Consider the following 20,546-nt stretch of genomic DNA (forward strand, 5'->3'; position numbering starts at 1 on the left):
TTAAGCAAGGAGCTAAGGTCTGCTCAGACGCTTAAACCCAGCCAGGATGGTTCTAAATGGCAGATTTTCACAATTAAATCTCATTCTGCTGATGGCTTTCTCTGGTAAGATAAACTGACCTCATAATCCTAAGAGGAATCGATTGGTCTCTGCCTAGAGTGGGGGAACTGAGAACCAGAGGGCATTGTTTTAAGGTGAGGGAGAAAAGATTTTATAGGAATCTGAGGGGTAACCTTTTCTACGCAAAGGGTGGTGGGTGTATGGAACGAGCTGCCGGAGGAAGTAGTTGAGGCAGGGACTATCGCAGCGTTTAAGAGGCAATTAGACAGGTACAACATGGATAGGATAGGTTTGGAGGGATATGGGTCAAATGCAGGCAAATGGGACTAGTGTAGATGGGACATGTTGGTCGTTGCAGGCAAGTTGGGCCAAAGGGCCTGTTTCCACACTATGACTATGGAAAGTTCTTTATCAATAAGTAGAAAGGTTCAAACAAGTAACATAATTGTATTGAAACCTATGTCTTCATTCTGATAATTTGCAGGATGGTTCCTAACAGGGAGCGACTGTCGTGCGTTGGATGTATACAGTGAACTTGGGAAATCCATTCTTTTAAATATTATGAATCAAAACTCTAGTTCTTACCATGACGTTAAGTGGTTTAAAGGAAATTCAACCGTTGCAAAGTACAAAAGTGGTCCGAAGCTGTACGGTGATTTTTTAAGGAGGGTAAACATTTTTCCAAATGGTTCTCTGAGAGTTAACTCCGTATCAATGATCGATGAAGGAATATACCATGTGGATGTGTACAAGACAGATGGAACCGTGCAATTAACTAAGGAGTTTAAATTACATTTATTTGGTAAGTGTATTTTTCTTTTAAATTTTCCCTAATTCAAGTAATTCCAAAACTTCTCAGCACCCCTCTTGGGCAAAATGATTGCTTCCTCATAAGTTCATATTTTATAGAAGCAGAATTAGGCCATTCGGTCCATCAAGTGTACTCATGGCCTATAATGCTTCTATACTGTACAATAATAGCAATAAAACATTCTTGACACTTGACTCTTCAGATATGAAATGAGCAGGTCACTAATATTTTGTAAGTTTGTGCTCATTTGATAAAGTAGGTTTTGAAAATTTGGAAATGCCTTAAGAACTGACATAGAATGTAGAACAGTACAGTACAGGAACAGGCCCTTCGGCCCACAATGTCCGTGCCGAACATGGTGTCAGGTTAAACTAAACTCCTCTGCCTGCATGTGATCCATATCCCCCCCATTCCCTGTATATCCATGTACCTATCCAAAAGCCTCTTAAATGCCACTATGGTATCTGCCTCCACCACCAATCCTGGCAGCACATTCCTCTGTGTAAAAATACTTCCCCGCACATCTCCTTTAAACATCCCCTCTCATGTTAAAGCTATGCCCTCTTGCCGTTGACATTTCCACCCTTGGAGAAAGGTTCTGACTGTCTACCTTATCTTTGTCTTTCATAATTTAATGGAGGGAAGCTATTGGGGACGGATTGGGGTAGAGTAAGGGAGAGATAATTCACAAATGAAGAAGAAGGTTTCAGGGGTTATAAATGTAAATTATGTCATCACAAAGAACTGCAGATACTGGTTTACAAAAAAAGCCACGAAGTGCTGGAGTAACTCAGCAGGTTAGGCAGCATCTCTGGTGACATTTTAGGTCGGGACCCTTCTGCAGATTGATTGAAGTTGGGAGGAGAAGCTGGAAAAGAGTGGTGTGGGGAGGAGGCAGGACAAAGCCTGGCCAGTGATGGGTGGATACAGGGGAGGGGGGTTTTGATTGGTGGATGGTTGGACAAAGGCCAGAGATGAAAAGACAAAAAGTGTGAGAAAAGGAGATAAGGTGGGGCATGGGAAGGGAAGGGGTAAAGGAGAGGGGGTAAAGGGGATGTTTGTAGGTTGTTTACCTAAAATTGGAGATTTTACTGTTTGTACCATTTGGTTGTAACTTACGACGCAAAGGTATGAACAATATAAATAGTGGGCAGACACAAAGTGCTGGAGTAACTCAGTGGGTCAAGCATAATCTCTGGAGAGTTTTGATAGGTGACGTTTCGGGTCAGGACTCTGAAAAAATCTTCTTGAGTCTGAAGAAGGGTTCTGAACCAAAACGCCACCTAACCATGTTCTCCAGGGATACTGCCTGACCACCGAGTTACTCCATCACTTCGTGTCTTTTATTTTGTAAACCAGCATCTGCAATTCCTTGTGTTTAAAAAAACGGGGCGGCTTGATCTTCAGGGGTGTATCTTGCAAAGTGCGAAGATGACAGGCTAGAAATTCTAAAGTGCCATTAATCGTATGTTAAAGCAGTGGTGCATGGGTGGCCCATGCCAGTTTCATGCAAGGGCCTGTAAAAGGCATCCATGACAACAGGAAAGTGGACCATAACCAGGAAGAGTATGCATTAAGGGCACTAAGTGCTGGAGTTACTCAGCATCTCTGGAGAATGTGGATAAGGTGACCTATTAGGTCGAGACCCGTCTTCTCACCTCTGGAGAGTATGATAATTTTACTTTCGACGTTAGACTTTAGAGGTAGAAACATAGAAAATAGGTGCAGGAGTAGGCCATTCGGCCCTTTGAGCCAACACCGCCATTCAATATGATCATGGCTGATCTTCCAAAATCAGTACCCCATTCTGGCTTTTTCCCCATATCCCTTGATTCCCTTAGCCCTAAGAGCTAAATCTGACTCTCTTGAAAACATCCAGTGAATTGGCCTCCACTGCCTTCTGTGGCAGAGAATTCCACAGATTCACAACTCTCTGGGTGAAAAAGTTTTTCCTCCTCTCAGTCCTAAATGGCCTACCCCTTATTCTTAAATAAGGAGTCCATGCTGACTCACGATCCCCATACCCAAGCACTATCTTGTACACTTTTACAATTTTTACTGAAGCCAATTAACCTACAAACCTGTACGTCTTTAGAGTATGGGAGGAAAACGGAGCACCCGGAAAAACAGATGCCACAGAGACAGCTGTGTGGCCAAATGAATGGACATTTTTAAGGCGGAGATTGACAGATTCTTGATTAGTAAAATGTTCAGGGGTTATGGGGAGAAGTTAGGAGAATAGGGTTGAGAAGGAAAGATAGATCAACCATGGTTGAATGGCGGAGTAGACTTTGTCGACCACTGTGCCACTGTACTGCCCTTGATGATATTTAATGGTAAATTTTTGTAAACGTTGAAGTCCAAGTCTAATTCCTGAGATGAAAGTGGATAACATTGTAAACCCGTTTTTTGCCTTGTAGAGAAACTCTCGACACCGGTGATGAGTGTCGAATGCACCACAGAGCACAACATGTTTGTGTCATGTGAAGTTCGCGGAGCCGTTCCCGTTTCCTTCTACCTGAATGAGCAGCGGTTGACCAAGGATAACGCCGTGTTCTCAGACCAAGGGAGAAAAGCCACACTGAGGAACGTCACCTCCTTTCCCAGCAATAAAACCTTCTTCTGTAAGGTGGAAAACCCAATCAGTAAAAGCCAATCAGTTCCCAGCCAACTCAGTTGTACAGGCAAGTCCAAATCAATGTCAAAGAGGAGAAAACCATTGTAAAAGAAGTCTATTTTTGAACGTAAATTTATGGCAGTAACAGGAACTTAACATCTCCATTTGCAATGAAAATAAATATCTTCTTTGGAAGGCTGGCAATAATCTCCAACTTGCACAGAGAAAAAAACATGAAAATATTGAACTTATGCAATAAAATTCTTACCAGAACAGAAGAATTAGTAGTTATTCAGGAACTGTCCATCTACGTTTAATTTATTTTAGTTTAGTTTAGTTTAGTTTAGAGATACAGCATGGAAACAGGCCCTTCCGCCCCACTGAGTCCGCGCTGACCAACAATCATCCATACATCAGTTCTATGTAACAGACCAGGGCCAATTTTACAGAATCCAATTAACCTACAAACCCGCACGTCTTTGGGATGTCGGAGGAAACCAGAGCACAAGTGCGGTCCAACCAATATTTTGTACAGCTGATGTTGATGTTAAGCTAGTTATGGTACACACTGTTTGGGTTTGAAACCATTTGGCACATCTTCCTGAATTCTTTTTGCTTCTTTTTTGACTACAGGTTTAATGGCAAGTTACTTCTACATTATCTTCATTGTGTTGGGAGTCATTGCATTGATTATTTTTGTGAGGCTGCTTTATTGCTGTGTCAGTCAAACTCACAACTGCAATATGAAAAAGGTAAGCTTATAACCATGCATTAGGACTGCAAAGTTTAAATTCAGTGTAATCAAATGCCTCAATATTTCACACATGAAATGAATTTAGGCCGATACAATTCATTTCCTGATAGGTGCATTTCTTAAGCATTCGCTCATATTAAATTGCCACTTGGATTTTTAGATTGCACGTGACCCAAGGAGAGGTAGGCAAATGGATAGAAAATTGGCTTCATGGAAGGAAGCAGAGGGTGATGGCGAAAGGTTGTTTTTCAGACTGGAGGCCTGTGACTAGTGGTGTGCCCTAGGGTTCAGTGTTGGGGCCCATTGGTGTTTGTCACCCATATCAATGATTTGGATCAGAATGTACAAAGCATGATTAGCAAGTTTGCAGATGACACTTAAGTGGGTGGTGAAGATAGGATGGGTGTGGAGGAATACGGGCCATTCGCAGGCAAGTGGGACGAGTGTAGATAGGGCATGACAGTCGGCTTGGGCAAGTTGGGCTGAAGGGCCGGTACCACGCTGTATGACTCTATGACTCAAGATACACAATATAATGTCAGTGGGTAGTGGTGGAGGCAGATATGATGGCAGCATTTAAGAGATGTTTGGACAGACTTGTGAATATGCAGAGAATGGAGGGAAATTAATTATGTGCAGAGAGATAAGAGTTGGTTTTTGCATCATGTTCAGCACAGACATTGTGGGTCGAATGGCCTTTTCCTTTGCTGTACTGTTTTATGCTCTGTTATCCTCTCTGGTTTAGTTTAGAGATACAGCATGGAAACAGGCCCTTTGGCCAACCGAGTCCACGCCGACCAGCAATCACCCATTCATACTAGTTCTATGTCATCCCACTTACGTATCCACTCTCTACGCACTCGGGAGGCCAATTATCGTATACACCTGCACGTCTTTGGGATGCGGGAGAAACCAGAGCACCCAGAAGAGACCTATGAGGCCAGAGGAAGAACATGCAAACTCTGCACACAGACAGTACCCGAGGTCAGGATTGAACCTGGGTCTCTGGCGCTGTGAGGCAGCGGCTCAACCAGCTACGCCATTATGCTGCCCTAATCTTCCAAATGTGAATAAAATGGCCGCCTGAGTACTCTCAGCTACCATGGTGATCGTTGGTTTAAAGGTCTTATCTAATTGCTGTACTGCAGACAGTGGCGCAGTGGTAGAGTTGCTGCTTTACAGCGCCAGAGACCCGGGTTCGATCCTGACTGCGGGTGCTGTCTGTACGGAGTCTGTATGTTTCTGTGGCTGCATGGGTTTTAGCCAGGTGCTCTGTTTCCCCCTACATTCCAAAGCTGTGAGGGTGTGCAGGTTAATTGGTTTCGGTAAAATTGTAAATAGTCTCTAGTGTGCAGGATAGTGCTAGTGGTCGGTGGGAAGTAGGGCCTGCATCCGCACTGTATCTCTAAACTAAACAAAACTAATTACCATGAAATTGCTCCTGTTGAGACCCGTGAAGCTCATAACTTTACCACTTATCAGTAAATAATAAAACCTACACTGATACTGTAGCACACACTTCCTGCACCGTATATCTAAAGTCTATAGTATAAAAACAATCGTCCTGATCAAAAGTCTTCTAGAAGAAAATATACATTGATTAAAATCTTCTCATCATTCCTGGGCTCATTGCAATTACCTAGATATGGTGAAGCTGGAGTATCCTCTGGGCTCTACAAATCCAACCTCAATTATGGCCATTTTTGGAAGAATCAGCATGGAAACTGGCGCTTCGGCCCATCTTGCCCATGCCAACCAACATGCCCCATCTACATTAGTCCCACTTGCCCTCTAAACCTATCCTATCTGTGTAAAATATCATAATTAATCTTCTCACAAAACATTTTTTTGTTACAGCTGAGAATCTGTGAAGACTACATTTAGAAGTGGTGATGAAAATGAAAAGAGATCAATGTCACAAGGAGGACAGTGAACCACGAGTGTCGAAAGACTCACGAAAATGAGGAGACCTGGAAGGTTTTGAAGTAGAGGCACAAGGAACTGCAAATGCCGGAATGTCGGCACCCTTCTACAAACAAACTACTGCAGTAATTCAGAGGGTCAGGCGGCATCAGTGGAGGGAAATGTAGTGACGATGTTTGGGTTAACACCTTTCTTCATTGAGAAGTAGGATCCCAAAGCATCATCTGTCCATTTCCCTCCACAGATGCTGCCTGACCCTCTGTTCCTCCAGCATTTGTGTTTCGCTCAAGGTTTTGAATTACTGTGGGCAGCCCAACGCTGCAATCAATTCTTTACAAAACTAAACACACGTGATAATTGATACTTTGCCCTTTACAAATGAACAATACCTATGTCTTCATTAACTTGAGTTATGGAACTAATATCCTTTTGTAAATTGGTTTTAACCTGTTCTGTTAATTATGTTCTTGTTTCCAGACATATTCTGTTCAGTGATTTAAGAGACAAATGAAAATCTTTACAAACCAAAATACATCATGGTATCTTTATTGTCACAAATTTTTTTAAATGTAGTCAATGCTTTTAATGAGGGCACATCATTGTATATTTTTGTGACATCTTTAAAATATTTATTAATTCCAATCGTCTGATTTTCCATTGTGCCCATTGTGTGTACATTTTTTTATTACTCCAGTCTCAAGTCAAACACATCCTTTCCCATTTTCCCTTCTCTTGATTATTATTCGACTCACTCCTTTCGCATCCCATCAAACAGTTATACCACCTCTCATCTCTCCCGCTGGCAACCTTGTTCCTTCCTGCAGCTTTCCCAAATCAGCTGGAAAGAGTGCAGAGAAGGTTTGCAAGGATGTTGCCAGGACTTGAGGGCCTGAGCAATAGGAAGATGTTGGGCACGGCAAGACTTTGTTCCTCGGAGAGCAGGAGGCTGAGGGATGATCTTACAGAGGTGTATAAGATCATGAGGTGAACAAATAGGGTAATTGCACAGAATATTTTACCCAGGGTAGGGAAATCAAGAACCAGAGGACATAGGTTTAAAGTAAGAAGGGAAAGATTGAATGAGAACCTGAGGGGGCAACTTTTTTTCACTTAGTGTGGTGGATAAAAGGAATGAGCTGCCAGAGGAGGTAGTTGAGGCAGATACAATAGAACATTTAAAAAACATTTGGATGGGAAAGTTTAGAGGGATATAGACCAAACGTGGGCACATGGGACCAGTCGTAGAACCATAAAGCATGGAAACAGGCCCCTTAGCCCATGCTGACCAAGATATCCTGCACACGTTGTCTATCCATTTCTCTCCACAGATGTTGCCTGACCTGCTGTTCCTCCAGCACTTTGTGTTTAGCTCAAGGTTTTGAATTATTTGACAGGCCGCCATCAATTCTTTATACTTAATAATAATAATAATAATAATGCATTTTATTTATATAGCGCTTTTCATATACTCAAAGACGCTTTACAGAGATTTTGAGAACTTAGGGAAATGAATAAATAGATAAATAAGTAAATAAATAAATGAACAGAGAAAGGAGACAGAAGGTGAGGTGACCTTCAGTGGTTGAAGGCAGTACTGAACAGGTGAGACTTCAGCGATGTTTTGAATGTGGTGAGTGTGGAGGAGTCTCTAACGGTTTGGGGTAGTGAGTTCCATAGGGTGGGAGCAGCGATGGAGAAAGCCCTGTCCCCCCAGGATCTGAGTTTGGTCCGGATGTGGGGGGATAGGAGATTGGCAGCGGCAGAGCGGAGGGTGCAGGTGGGAGTGTGCCTGTGGAGGAGGTCGGTCAGGTAGGATGGGGCCAGGTTATGGAAATGTACGGGGGTGATATGGTCACGGATCGAGGTGTGTGTGAGTAGACGGGCAGCGGAGTTTTGAATGTATTGAAGTTTATTGATGATTTTTGAACGGGCGCCATAGAGGAGGCTGTTGCAGTAGTCCAGACGGGAGGTGATGAAGGCGTGGATGAGGGTTTCTGCAGCTGTGGAGGAGAGGGATGGACGGAGACGGGCAATGTTTTTGAGGTGGAAGAAGGCTGTCTTTGTGATGTGTTTGATGTGTTTGTCGAAGGAGAGGGTTTGATCAAGGATGATTCCAAGATTCCGGATGTGAGGTGAGGTGGATACTGGGAGACCATCAATGTTGAGGATGAAGTTTTGGGTGGATTTGGTGAGCGTTTTTGGACCAATGATGATGATTTCAGATTTGTTGCAATTGAGTTTGAGGAAGTTTGATTGAAGCCAAGATTTTATTTCAGTGATGCAGTTTGTCAGTGTAGTGTGTGTGGTGGGGGAGATTGACTTGGTGGAGATGAGGAGCTGGATATCATCGGCGAAGCAGTGGAAGTTGAGACCATGACGGCGGATTAATTGACCAAGGGGGAACAGGTAGAGGATGAAGAGGAGGGGGCCAAGGACTGAGCCGTGGGGGACACCTTGGGGGAGGGGAGCGGTGGGAGATTTACAGTTGTTAATGGAGATGAACTGGTGTCTGTCAGAGAGGTAAGATTTGAACCAGGATAGGGCTTTTCCGGTGATGTTAAGGGAGGTTTCAAGTCGGGTGAGGAGAATGGAGTGATTTATGGTGTCAAAGGCGGCGCTGAGGTCAAGTAGGATGAGGATGTTGAGGTTGCCAGCGTCGGAGGAGAGGAGAATGTCGTTTGTGATTTTGAGGAGCGCAGTTTCAGTACAGTGGATGAGCGGAATCCGGATTGGAAAGTTTCATACAGGTTATTGGTAGAGAGGTGGTATTTGAGTTGGGAAGCTACTTGATACATGATAATTGATACTTTTGTAGGGACATAGGGATTGGCTGGGAGTTCGAACCCTCGGATTGGCTAACGATGTCACGAGGTGTGCCAGTGCGGGAGAGACAAGCAGTCTAGTGTTGAACTCCGTCCGGTGAGGACGTATTCGTTGGTTGTCTATAGTTGTGAGTATTGCGTTTGTTAGGGGTTTTTTGCCCATGCAAATAAACTCCGTCTTCAACACTCACCCGCTTCTGGACTCGCCACATTGGTGACCCTGACGTGATCGACGATCACAAGAAGATGTCTCAGGAGGGAGCGAACAGTGGGCAGCCCAACGCGGTCGGCGTTCACCTGCCCCCGTTCTGGGCCCATCAACCGCACCTGTGGTTCGTACAGGTAGAGTCCCAGTCCCACATCAAGAGAGTCGTGGAGGACCAGGAGAAGTTCCACCATCTGGTAAGCTGCCTACAGCCCGAGGTGGCCGCGCGGGTGGCACGGTACCTGACCAGCCCCCCCCAAACCGAGAGGTACGAGGGGCTCAAGAGGCTCCTCCTGAGCGTTTGTGGCTTTAGCCAGAACCAGCGGGCTCTGAAGCTCCTACATCTACCGGAGCTGGGGGATCGGCTACCGTCCGCCCTAATGACGGAGATGCTTACCTTGATCGGCGACCACCAGCCGTGCATGATGTTTGAAGCGGCATTCCGGGAGAAATTGCCCCGGGACGTCAGGTTAGTTTTGGCGGACGTCTCCTTCGAAGACCCGGTGGCGTTCGCGGAGAAGGCGGACGCCCTCATAACGGAGGGCCCGACGGGAGACAAGTCGGTAAACCGGGTTTCCAGGCCTAGGAGCGACCGGCCGCACGGCCAAGATGGCGGCGCATCAGCCGCCATTTTACAGAAAGCCCGCCAAGACGGAGCTGCAGCGCCCGCCATTTTGCAGCGGACCCACGCAACAGAGCCGCACAGGCGCGGCTGGTGTTTCTTCCACCAGCGGTGGGGCGGGGAAGCCCGAAATTGCAGGGCCCCGTGTACCTTTTCGGGAAATGCCTCGGCCGATCGAACATAGACTTGGACAGGTCGTGTGAGTGGGCAGATGCATGGCAGGTGCAGTTTAATGTGGATAAATGTGCGGTTATCCCCTTTGGTGGCAAGAACAGGAAGGCAGATAATTATCTGAATGGTGTCAAGTTAGGAAAAGGGGATGTACAACGAGATCTGGGGGTCCTTGTTCATCAGTCACTGAAAGTAAGCATGCAGGTATAGCAGGTAGTGAAGAAAGCTAATGGAATGTTGGTCTTCATAATAAGAGGAGTTGAATATAGGAGCAAAGAGGTCCATCTGCAGTTGTACAGGGCCCTAGTGAGACCGCACCTGGAGCTTTGTGTGCAGTTTTGGTCTACTAATTTGAGGAAGGACATTCTTGCTATTGAGAGCGTGCAGTGTAAGTTCACTAGGTTAAGTCCCGGGATGGCGAGACTGTGGTATGTTGAAAGACTGGAGCGACTGGGCTTGTATACATTGGAATTTAGAAGGATGAGAGGGGATCTTATTGAAACACATAAGATTATTAAGGGATTGGACATGTTAGACGCAGGAAACATGTTCCCGATGTTGGGGGGAGTCCAGAACCAGGGGCCACAGTTTAAGAATAAGGGGCAGGCCATTTAGAACGGAGATGAGGAAAAACGTTTTCACTCAGAGAGTTGTGAATCTGTGGAATTCTCTGCCTCAGAAGGCAGTGGAGGCCAATTCTCTGGATGCTTTCAAGAGAGAGTTAGATAGAGCTCTTAAAGATAGTGGTGTCAAGGAATATGGGGAGAAGGCAGGAACGGGGTACTGATTATGGATGATCAGCCATGATCATGGTGAGTGGCAGTGCTAGCTCAAAGGGCCGAATGGCCTACACCTGCACCTATTGTCTATAACATGAACTTATGAAGAACTGGTGTGAACAGGTGATCAATGGTCGGCGTGGACTCGGTGAGCCGAAGAGCCTCTTCCATGCTGCATCTCTAAACTAAACAGTCCTTGACGGAGACAGACCCAGGTCCAAGGCATGGACTCCACCACGGTTGGGAGTTTCTCCCTGCTGCAGCCTTCTCAGCCGTTGTGCTGCCCCACCTCTGGCCAGCCACCATCCTCCATCTGTTCCACCATCGAGGTCGGCTTCTTGGGCCATGCTTTGTTAGGAACCTCCCCCCTCGACCTGCCCACCATGGGTGACTCCATGCTGTTGGACCCGGGTCTGTCTCTCTCAAGCATGGAAACAGGCCCTTCGGCCCACTGAGTCTATACCGACCATTGATCACCCATTCACACGTGTTCCATGTTATCCCACTTTCACATCCACTCCCTACATACTAGGGGTCAATTTACAGAAGCCAATTGGCCTGCAAACCGGAACGTCTTTGGGATCCAGGAGGAAATCGGAGCTCGCAGAGGAAACCCACTCAGTCACTGGGAGAACGTGCAAACTCCACACACACAGTACTGGAGGTCGGGATAGAACCCGGGTCTCTGGCACTGAGAGGCAGTGGCTCTACCTGCCCCACCTGCCAGTGGCTCTACCTGCCTCTACCTGCCCCATCTGCCAGGAGCACAGGCCAGATCATTTAGTTCTCAGGGTTTAAAGCTCATGTAAGCTGCTCCACCACCACAAGGTGGCAATCCTCAGATAAGTATTAGCAATTACTTATCATCCACAGACAGAAGAATGACTGTACTGGAAACTTGGGGTGTGGATTCTGATATCTTGATACACCAAATTGTCCCTCGTGTGTGTAGGCTTGTGTTAATGTGCGGGGATCGCTGGTCGGTGTGGACTCGGTGGGCCTGTTTCCGCCCATTCTGAAGTCTGAAGAAGGATCTCGACCCAAAACGTCACCCATTCCTTCTCTCCTGAGATGCTGCCTGACCTGCTGAGTTACTCCAGCATTTTGTGAATAAATACCTTCGATTTGTACCAGCATCTGCAGTTATTTTCTTACTCTAAACTAAACTAAGTATGAAGAATGGTCTTGACCCGAAACGTCACCCATTCCTTCTCTCCAGCATTACTCCAGCATTTTGTGTCTATTTTCGCCTTAAACTAAACTAAACCACAGGTGTGACAGCATGCCTTGGTGTACCTAACAAATTTACCGTCCAAAATAATGCCGTGTTACCCTCATTAACCTCAGCTGTCACTTTGTGAAAAAATAATTCCTTTAAAATAATTTTCTTTGCTCTACAGACTGTTAACGTGGATCCATGTATTCTTTGGAGTTTCCTGGTGCATAAATACACACACCATCCATAAAATTTCCTGCAGTCCCATTTATTAACCTAGTAAAGACTGTCAATGGCTTGCTCTTTTGTTATCCCACTTTCACATCCAATTTACAGAAGCCAATTAAACTATAAACCTGCATGTCTTTGGGATGTGGGAGGAAACCGGAGCACCCGGAGAAAACTCAGACAGACACAGGGGGAATGAATTCCTTGCTTTCTATCATAGACAGCCCCGTCAGTCTTTTAACTGTACATTGCAGCTACCCTGTGATCTCACTTTCTCATCCACTCCCGACACACTAGGAACAATTTACAGAGGCCAATTAACCTACAAACCCGCACGTCTTTGGGATGCGGTAGGAAACCGGTGCACCCAGAGGAAACCCACGTAATCACAGGGAAAACATGCAAGCTGCATACATAGACAGCACCCGAGGTCAGGATCGAACCTGGGTCTCTGTTGTAGTGAGGCAGCAGCCTGAAAGTGCAGACAAAATATTGCCAAAAATTATGTTTTAATGGCAAACGAACACTAGAGGGAGACCGCTACAAAGCGAGATGCTGTCATGCTAGCAACAGATACCAAAGAGAAAATATAACGATTAAGGGGGAAAAAACCCATCAGATGATAAAATATACTTTCACCTGACCTATCTCACTCTGCATGTTTCGTTGCTAACGTTTGTCCATTCAGATGAATGTTGTTTTAAGTAATCCTTTCTGGAAGATCTGAATTTAACACTGAAAAAAGGACACAAAGTGCTGGAGTAACTCAGCAGGTCAGGCAGCATGTCTGGAGATCATGGATAGCTGACATTCTCCAGAGATGTTGCCTAACCCACTGAGTTTCTCCAGCACTTGGTGTCTTTTTTTGTGTGAAACAGCTACTGCAGTTCCTTGTGTCTGAATTTAACTCCTGATTGTCTAAAATTGACTCAGTATTGTAAACTCATCCTGTGAGTTTAAAATGGGGAAGTGTGAGATCATGCACTACGGCAAGAAGTAGGAAGAGGTGGATTATTCTCTCAATGGTTGGAGAAGGCAATTGAATGAAGGTAAGACAGCTCCCAGGTTTAGGGCTAGGCTTATTATTGTCATGTGTACTGAGGAACAGTGAAATACTTTATTTTGCATGCTATCCTATCAAATCAGACAATACTGTATATAAATACAATCAAGTATATAAATACAACTCATGTACAGCAGATAGAGCGGACGGTAAGACACAGAGTGCAGAATGTAGGTAGAGTATCATTAGCACAACTTGTCCTGGACCACCCACACTGAAGCAATAACAATGGCGGCACACCGGCGATCAGCCCATACACTTTACTTCCTCGGTAAACCGAGGGAATTTGGCATGTCTCCAATGACTCTCACAAACGTCCACATACTGTATGCACCATAAAAGTCATACTGTCAGGTTGCACCACAGCTTGGTTTGGAACCGCTCTGCCCAAGTCCACAAGAAATTGCAGAGTGGAAGATGTAGCCCTGTTATGCTCTGGGGCACACAGGAACTGGACTCAAACGCACGACTCACACACAAGAGTCAATTTGGAGAAAATAAAGGCGTTCTTTAATTTTCACATTAAAGAACACTGCGATTCGAACCAAAAACTCTAAACTTACTCAGTTACAAAAACATTAGTTACAAAAATTACTTACTAGCTATACTACGACCGAGAGCACATGAATCACAATACGAACTGGCACAGGACAAAGGGAGGCGTGGACTATATATACATGAGGTAAGGGGACACAGGTGGAAACAATCAAGGCGGGGCTGACAATTACAATGGCAGGAAGTCAAGGGACCTGAAATGAGAATCTAAACACAGAACATGACACAAGACTAACAGATCTGACGGGACATTACAGTACCCCCCCCCCCCTTTAGGACCGACTCCTGACGGTCCAGGCTGGTCAGGATGAGTTTGTCAAAGTCCTTGATCAAAGTTTTGTCCAAAATGAAGCTGGCAGGAATCCAGCACCTCTCCTCAGGACCGTAGCCTTCCCAGTCGACCAGAAACTGGCGACCGCGACCTCTCTTGCGGACTGCAAGAAGTGCCTTAACTGTGTAGACCGGACCACCGTCGACGAGCCGGGGGGGGGGTGGAGGGGGCTTGGAGGCGGGCACGAGTGCGCTTTCCTTGACCGGTTTTATTTTGCTGACGTGGAATGTAGGATGAACCCTTAATGACCTGGGGAGTTGTAGACGGACCGAAACAGGGTTAATGACTTTCGAAATGGGAAATGGACCCACGAACCTTGGAGCCAGCTTTCTGGCGTGGACGTGAAGTGGCAAGTCCTTTGTAGACAGCCATACCTTCTGGCCTGGGCGATAATGCGGAGCGGATCTGTGGTGGCGGTCGGCTGCCGCTTTCATCCGGGACTGACCCCGGAGTAGAACCCTCCGAGCTCCGTCCCAGATTCGGCGACAGCGTCGGATCATGGCGTGGGCAGAAGGCACCGTCACCTCACCCTCATAAGCCGAGAACAAGGGGGGCTGGTAGCCGTAGGCACACTGGAAGGGTGTGAGTCCCGTGGCAGCCGTAGGAAGCGTGTTGCGTGCGTACTCGACCCAGATGAGATGGTCGCTCCAGGTGGTCTGGTTCTGCGCGATCAGACAGCGCAAGCAGGTCTCGAGCTCCTAGTTCATCCGCTCAGTCTGGCCATTGGATTGCGGATGGTAACCAGAAGACAGGCTGACGGTGGCACCTATGAGGGAACAAAACTCACTCCAAAACTTGGACACAAACTGAGGACCTCGGTCCGAGACAATGTCTGTAGGGAAACCATGGATACGGAAAACGTGAGACATCATTACCTCTGCCGTCTCTTTGGCAGAGGGGAGCTTGGCCACAGCGATAAAATGTACCATCTTTGAAAATCAGTCTACCACCGTCAGGACAGTTGTGTTACCTTTGGAGGCTGGCAACCCAGTAACAAAGTCAATGGAGATGTGGGACCAGGGCCTCTGAGGGACTGAAAGTGGGTGCAGCAGGCCCGCTTGGGCTTGTCTGGAGGGCTTGCTCCTTGCACAGACAGGGCAGGCGGCCACATATTCAGCTACATCCTTCTCAAGTGAAGGCCACCAAAAACGCTGTTTAACCACAAAAACAGTTCTCTTGGCACCTGGATGGCATGTGAGCAGGGACGTGTGAGCCCAGTGGATTACCTGGGGGCGCAATGTCACAGGAACAAACAAACAGTTAGTAGGACAGCCACTCGGTGCTGGAGTCTCATCATTAGCCTGCTTCACATCTGTTTCGATCTGCCAAGACACCGCTCCTACCACACGGTTAAGTGGCAGGATGGGTTCGGGTTCTCTGGTATCAGGTTCAGGGTCATAAAGTCGGGACAGGGCGTCTGGTTTTGTGTTCTGGGAACCGGGCCTGTAAGACAGAGAAAAGTTGAACCTACTAAAAAACAGAGTCCATCTGGCCTGACGTGAGTTGAGTCTCTTGGCTTTACGGATGTATTCCAGGTTCTTGTGATCTGTCCATACCAGAAAAGGCTGCTCGGCCCCCTCCAGCCAGTGCCTCCACTCCCCCAATGCGGCTCTGACCGCCAGCAGTTCTTCGTTTCCGACATCGTAATTTTTTTCTGCGGGGGTCAACTTACGTGACAGGTAGGCGCAGGGATGAATCCGGTTGTCCTTCTCCGCTCTCTGGGAAAGTACCGCCCCAATCCCCTCGTTGGAGGCATCCACCTCCACAATGAACTGTCTCTGGGGATCTGGGATGGTCAGAACAGGAGCGTTGGTGAACAATGTTTTGAGGCGCTGGAAGGCGGCTTCGGCCTGAGGATTCCACTGGAACTGGGTCTTGGAAGACGTGAGAGAGTGCAGAGGAGCAGCAACAGCACTGAAGTCTCTAATAAAACGTCTGTAAAAGTTTGCAAATCCGAGAAACTGTTGCACCTTCTTTCTGTTAGTGGGGGTGGGCCAATCGGCCACCGCACTGACCTTATCAGGGTCCATCTGGATGTGGTCGGCCGATATAATGTAGCCCAGAAAGGACATTGTGTCTGCGTGGAAGTCGCACTTCTCGGCCTTCACATACAGACGGTTAGCTAAGAGCTTCTGCAACACACACTTGACATGACGCTCATGAGACTGTATGTCTGGAGAGAAGATAAGAATGTCATCAAGGTAGACAAAAACACACTCATTGAGAAATTCCCCGAGGACCTCGTTCATAAAAGCTTGGAAGACTGCGGGGGCATTGGTTAACCCGAACGGCATCACCAAATACTCGTAGTGCCCGTTAGGGGTGTTAAACCCAGTTTTCCACTCATCCCCCTCTCTGATTCTCACTAGATGGTATGCATTCCTTAAGTCTAGTTTAGTGAATACTTTGACTTTGTGCAACAGTTCAAAAGCAGAAGACATCAAAGGAAGTGGGTAACGATTCTTGATCGTAATCTCGTTTAGGAAGCTGTAATCTATGCAGGGACGAAGTGACCCATCTTTCTTGCCCACAAAGAAAAACCCCGCGCCTGCTGCCGAGGAGGACGGGCGAATAATGCCCGTCCTCAGGGAGGACTCAATGTACTCATCCATCGCCTTCCTCTCGGGGCCGGATATGGAGTACAGTCGCCCCTTGGGAATAGGGGCCCCCGGCAGCAGGTTGATAGCGCAGTCGAAAGGTCGATGAGGAGGTAGGGTGGTGGCCCTGGACTTGTTGAACACCTCCTTCAGTTCATGGTAACAGGGTGGAACCTTCAACAGATCGGGATAGTCATCATCATCATTAGAAATCTTTATTTCTTCAGATTTAAGAACATTTATTCCCAAAACCGCCCCGATCTTCCCGTAACTCACCCCTTTGTTCACTGGTTCAACAAGACATGATTGTGTGCACTCAACCCCCCATCGTCTGATCTTACCAGATCGCCAATCAATCTGAGGATTGTGTTTCTGCAGCCAAGGGAAACCAAAGACCAAGGGATGTTGACCTGAGTCAAACAAGTGAAAAGACATTATCTCCACATGGTTAGCATTGAACATGACTTTGACAGGTTCTGTACGATGAGTTATCTCAAACAACTGACGTCCATCTAAAGCGCTCGCCACAATAGGTTGCAACAAGGGCACAGATTTAACCTTATATGATCGAGCTAGAGTCCAGTCCATGAGACTCTCGTCGGCTCCGGAGTCGATCAAAACCCCCCGAGTCACAATTTGCTGATTCAGAGTGAGGGTGGCCTGTGTCAGAGGTCGAGGAGGTAAGTCCGAAATGGGGAATTGGCTCACCAGTGTCCTCCTTTTCACTGGTGAGCCACCCCCTTTTACCGAGCAGTCGGCCAGACGGTGTCCTTGTTGACCGCAGTAAAAGCAGGCTCCGTCCTTCAGGCGGCGCTGTCGCTGCTCCGGAGTCAGCCTGGTTCGTCCTAGCTGCATGGGTTCCTCCGACGGCTGAGAAGACGCTGTTTTCTCCGGCCAGCGATGGACAGGGAACGATGACTTCTTCGGTGTGAAGGACCCGGAGGAGCGCCCCTGGTGATTGGGAGGACGATCAGCAGCCTGGTGTCTTTCCTTTTCCTTTATCCTGTTATCGACACGAATAGCCCTGGTAATTAATGTCTCTAGATCACTAGGTAACTCAAAAGGTGAAAGTCTGTCCTTTATAGCCTCCGACAACCCATTCATGAATGCATCCACTTGTGCAGACATATTCCACCCACTGTCTGTTGCAAGGGTTCGGAAGTCAATGGCATAGTCTATCACTGGGCAAGTGTTCTGTTTTAGCTGCAGTAAGACTCGGGAAGCTTCCTTAGCAGAGGAAGTGTGATCAAAAATACTGCTAAATGTTCTTTGGAAGAGGTCTAGATCCTGACAGACTGTGGAGCCCTGAGACCACTCCGCAGTGGCCCATGCTGCGGCTCGTCCCGTCAAATGGGACACAATAAATGCTACCCTGGCCTGGTCTGAGGGGAAGTGTGCAGGGTTATGCTTGAAGTGGAGATCACATTGTACAAGGAATGATCTACAATTCTCCGAGTCTCCAGAGAACTTATCTGGTGAAGCCAGGCGTAGAATCAGCGTGGGGTTCGCAGGTGTGGCCGGAACAGCAGGCGAGGTTGGGTCGAGACGAGCCAGAACCTGATGGAGTTGTATCAGCGAGGTGGTTAATCTGGGTCGTCACTGATGACTGGAACTCGCTTTGTCTATCGTTCAGCTCGCGCACCCCGTGACTGACTGAGCGCAGCTGCTCCTCCTGGTGCTGGATCTTAGTGCCCTGGTTGGCAAGGGCTGATTTCCAAATCTTAGAGTCGGCTGAGTCCATATTATGGCCAGTTCGTTCTGTTATGCTCTGGGGCACACAGGAACTGGACTCAAATGCACGACTCACACACAAGAGTCAATTTGGAGAAAATAAAGGCGTTCTTTAATTTTCACATTAAAGAACACTGCGATTCGAACCAAAAACTCTAAACTTACTCAGTTACAAAAACATTAGCTACAAAAATTACTTACTAGCTATACTACGACCGAGAGCACTTGAATCACAATACAAACTGGCACAGGACAAAGGGAGGCGTGGACTATATATACATGAAGTAAGGGGACACAGGTGGAAACAATCAAGGCGGGGCTGACAATTACAATGGCAGGAAGTCAAGGGACCTGAAATGAGAATCTAAACACAGAACATGACACAAGACTAACAGATCTGACGGGACATTACAGTACCCCCCCCCCCTTTAGGACCGACTCCTGACGGTCCAGGCTGGTCAGGATGAGTCTTGTCAAAGTCCTTGATCAAAGTTTTGTCCAAAATGAAGCTGGCAGGAATCCAGCACCTCTCCTCAGGACCGTAGCCTTCCCAGTCGACCAGAAACTGGCGACCGCGACCTCTCTTGCGGACTGCAAGAAGTGCCTTAACTGTGTAGACCGGACCACCGTCGACGAGCCGGGGGGGGGTGGAGGGGGCTTGGAGGCGGGCACGAGTGCGCTTTCCTTGACCGGTTTTATTTTGCTGACGTGGAATGTAGGGTGAACCCTTAATGACCTGGGGAGTTGTAGACGGACCGAAACAGGGTTAATGACTTTCGAAATGGGAAATGGACCCACGAACCTTGGAGCCAGCTTTCTGGCGTGGACGTGAAGTGGCAAGTCCTTTGTAGACAGCCATACCTTCTGGCCTGGGCGATAATGCGGAGCGGATCTGCGGTGGCGGTCGGCTGCCGCTTTCATCCGGGACTGACCCCGGAGTAGAACCCACCGAGCTCCGTCCCAGATTCGGCGACAGCGTCGGATCATGGCGTGGGCAGAAGGCACCGTCACCTCACCCTCATAAGCCGAGAACAAGGGGGGCTGGTAGCCGTAGGCACACTGGAAGGGTGTGAGTCCCGTGGCAGCCGTAGGAAGCGTGTTGCGTGCGTACTCGACCCAGATGAGATGGTCGCTCCAGGTGGTCTGGTTCTGCGCGATCAGACAGCGCAAGCAGGTCTCGAGCTCCTGGTTCATCCGCTCAGTCTGGCCATTGGATTGCGGATGGTAACCAGAAGACAGGCTGACGGTGGCACCTATGAGGGAACAAAACTCACTCCAAAACTTGGACACAAACTGAGGACCTCGGTCCGAGACAATGTCTGTAGGGAAACCATGGATACGGAAAACGTGAGACATCATTACCTCTGCCGTCTCTTTGGCAGAGGGGAGCTTGGCCACAGCGATAAAATGTACCATCTTTGAAAATCGGCCTACCACCGTCAGGACAGTTGTGTTACCTTTGGAGGCCGGCAACCCAGTAACAAAGTCAATGGAGATGTGGGACCAGGGCCTCTGAGGGACTGAAAGTGGGTGCAGCAGGCCCGCCTGGGCTTGTCTGGAGGGCTTGCTCCTTGCACAGACAGGGCAGGCGGCCACATATTCAGCTACATCCTTCTCAAGTGAAGGCCACCAAAAACGCTGTTTAACCACAAAAACAGTTCTCTTGGCACCTGGATGGCATGTGAGCAGGGACGTGTGAGCCCAGTGGATTACCTGGGGGCGCAATGTCACAGGAACAAACAAACAGTTAGTAGGACAGCCACTCGGTGCTGGAGTCTCATCATTAGCCTGCTTCATATCTGTTTCGATCTGCCAAGACACCGCTCCTACCACACGGTTAAGTGGCAGGATGGGTTCGGGTTCTCTGGTATCAGGTTCAGGGTCATAAAGTCGGGACAGGGCGTCTGGTTTTGTGTTCTGGGAACCGGGCCTGTAAGACAGAGAAAAGTTGAACCTACTAAAAAACAGAGTCCATCTGGCCTGACGTGAGTTGAGTCTCTTGGCTTTACGGATGTATTCCAGGTTCTTGTGATCTGTCCATACCAGAAAAGGCTGCTCGGC

General features: G+C 47.6%; 1 protein-coding gene across 1 annotated transcript; it reads left to right on the forward strand.

Annotated features, from left to right (window-relative positions):
• On the forward strand, nt 1-6,316 carry LOC144598812 (T-cell surface antigen CD2-like). The gene is made up of 5 exons (XM_078409258.1): nt 1-104; nt 545-862; nt 3,292-3,555; nt 4,122-4,240; nt 6,100-6,316. The coding sequence occupies exons 1-5, from the start codon at nt 47-49 to the stop codon at nt 6,124-6,126; spliced, it is 786 nt and encodes a 261-aa protein (XP_078265384.1). The 5' UTR covers nt 1-46; the 3' UTR covers nt 6,127-6,316.
• The last annotated feature ends 14,230 nt before the right edge of the window (nt 6,317-20,546 follow it).

The sequence above is a fragment of the Rhinoraja longicauda genome, chromosome 12, assembly GCF_053455715.1.
Source record: "Rhinoraja longicauda isolate Sanriku21f chromosome 12, sRhiLon1.1, whole genome shotgun sequence".
Lineage (NCBI taxonomy): Eukaryota > Metazoa > Chordata > Chondrichthyes > Rajiformes > Arhynchobatidae > Rhinoraja > Rhinoraja longicauda.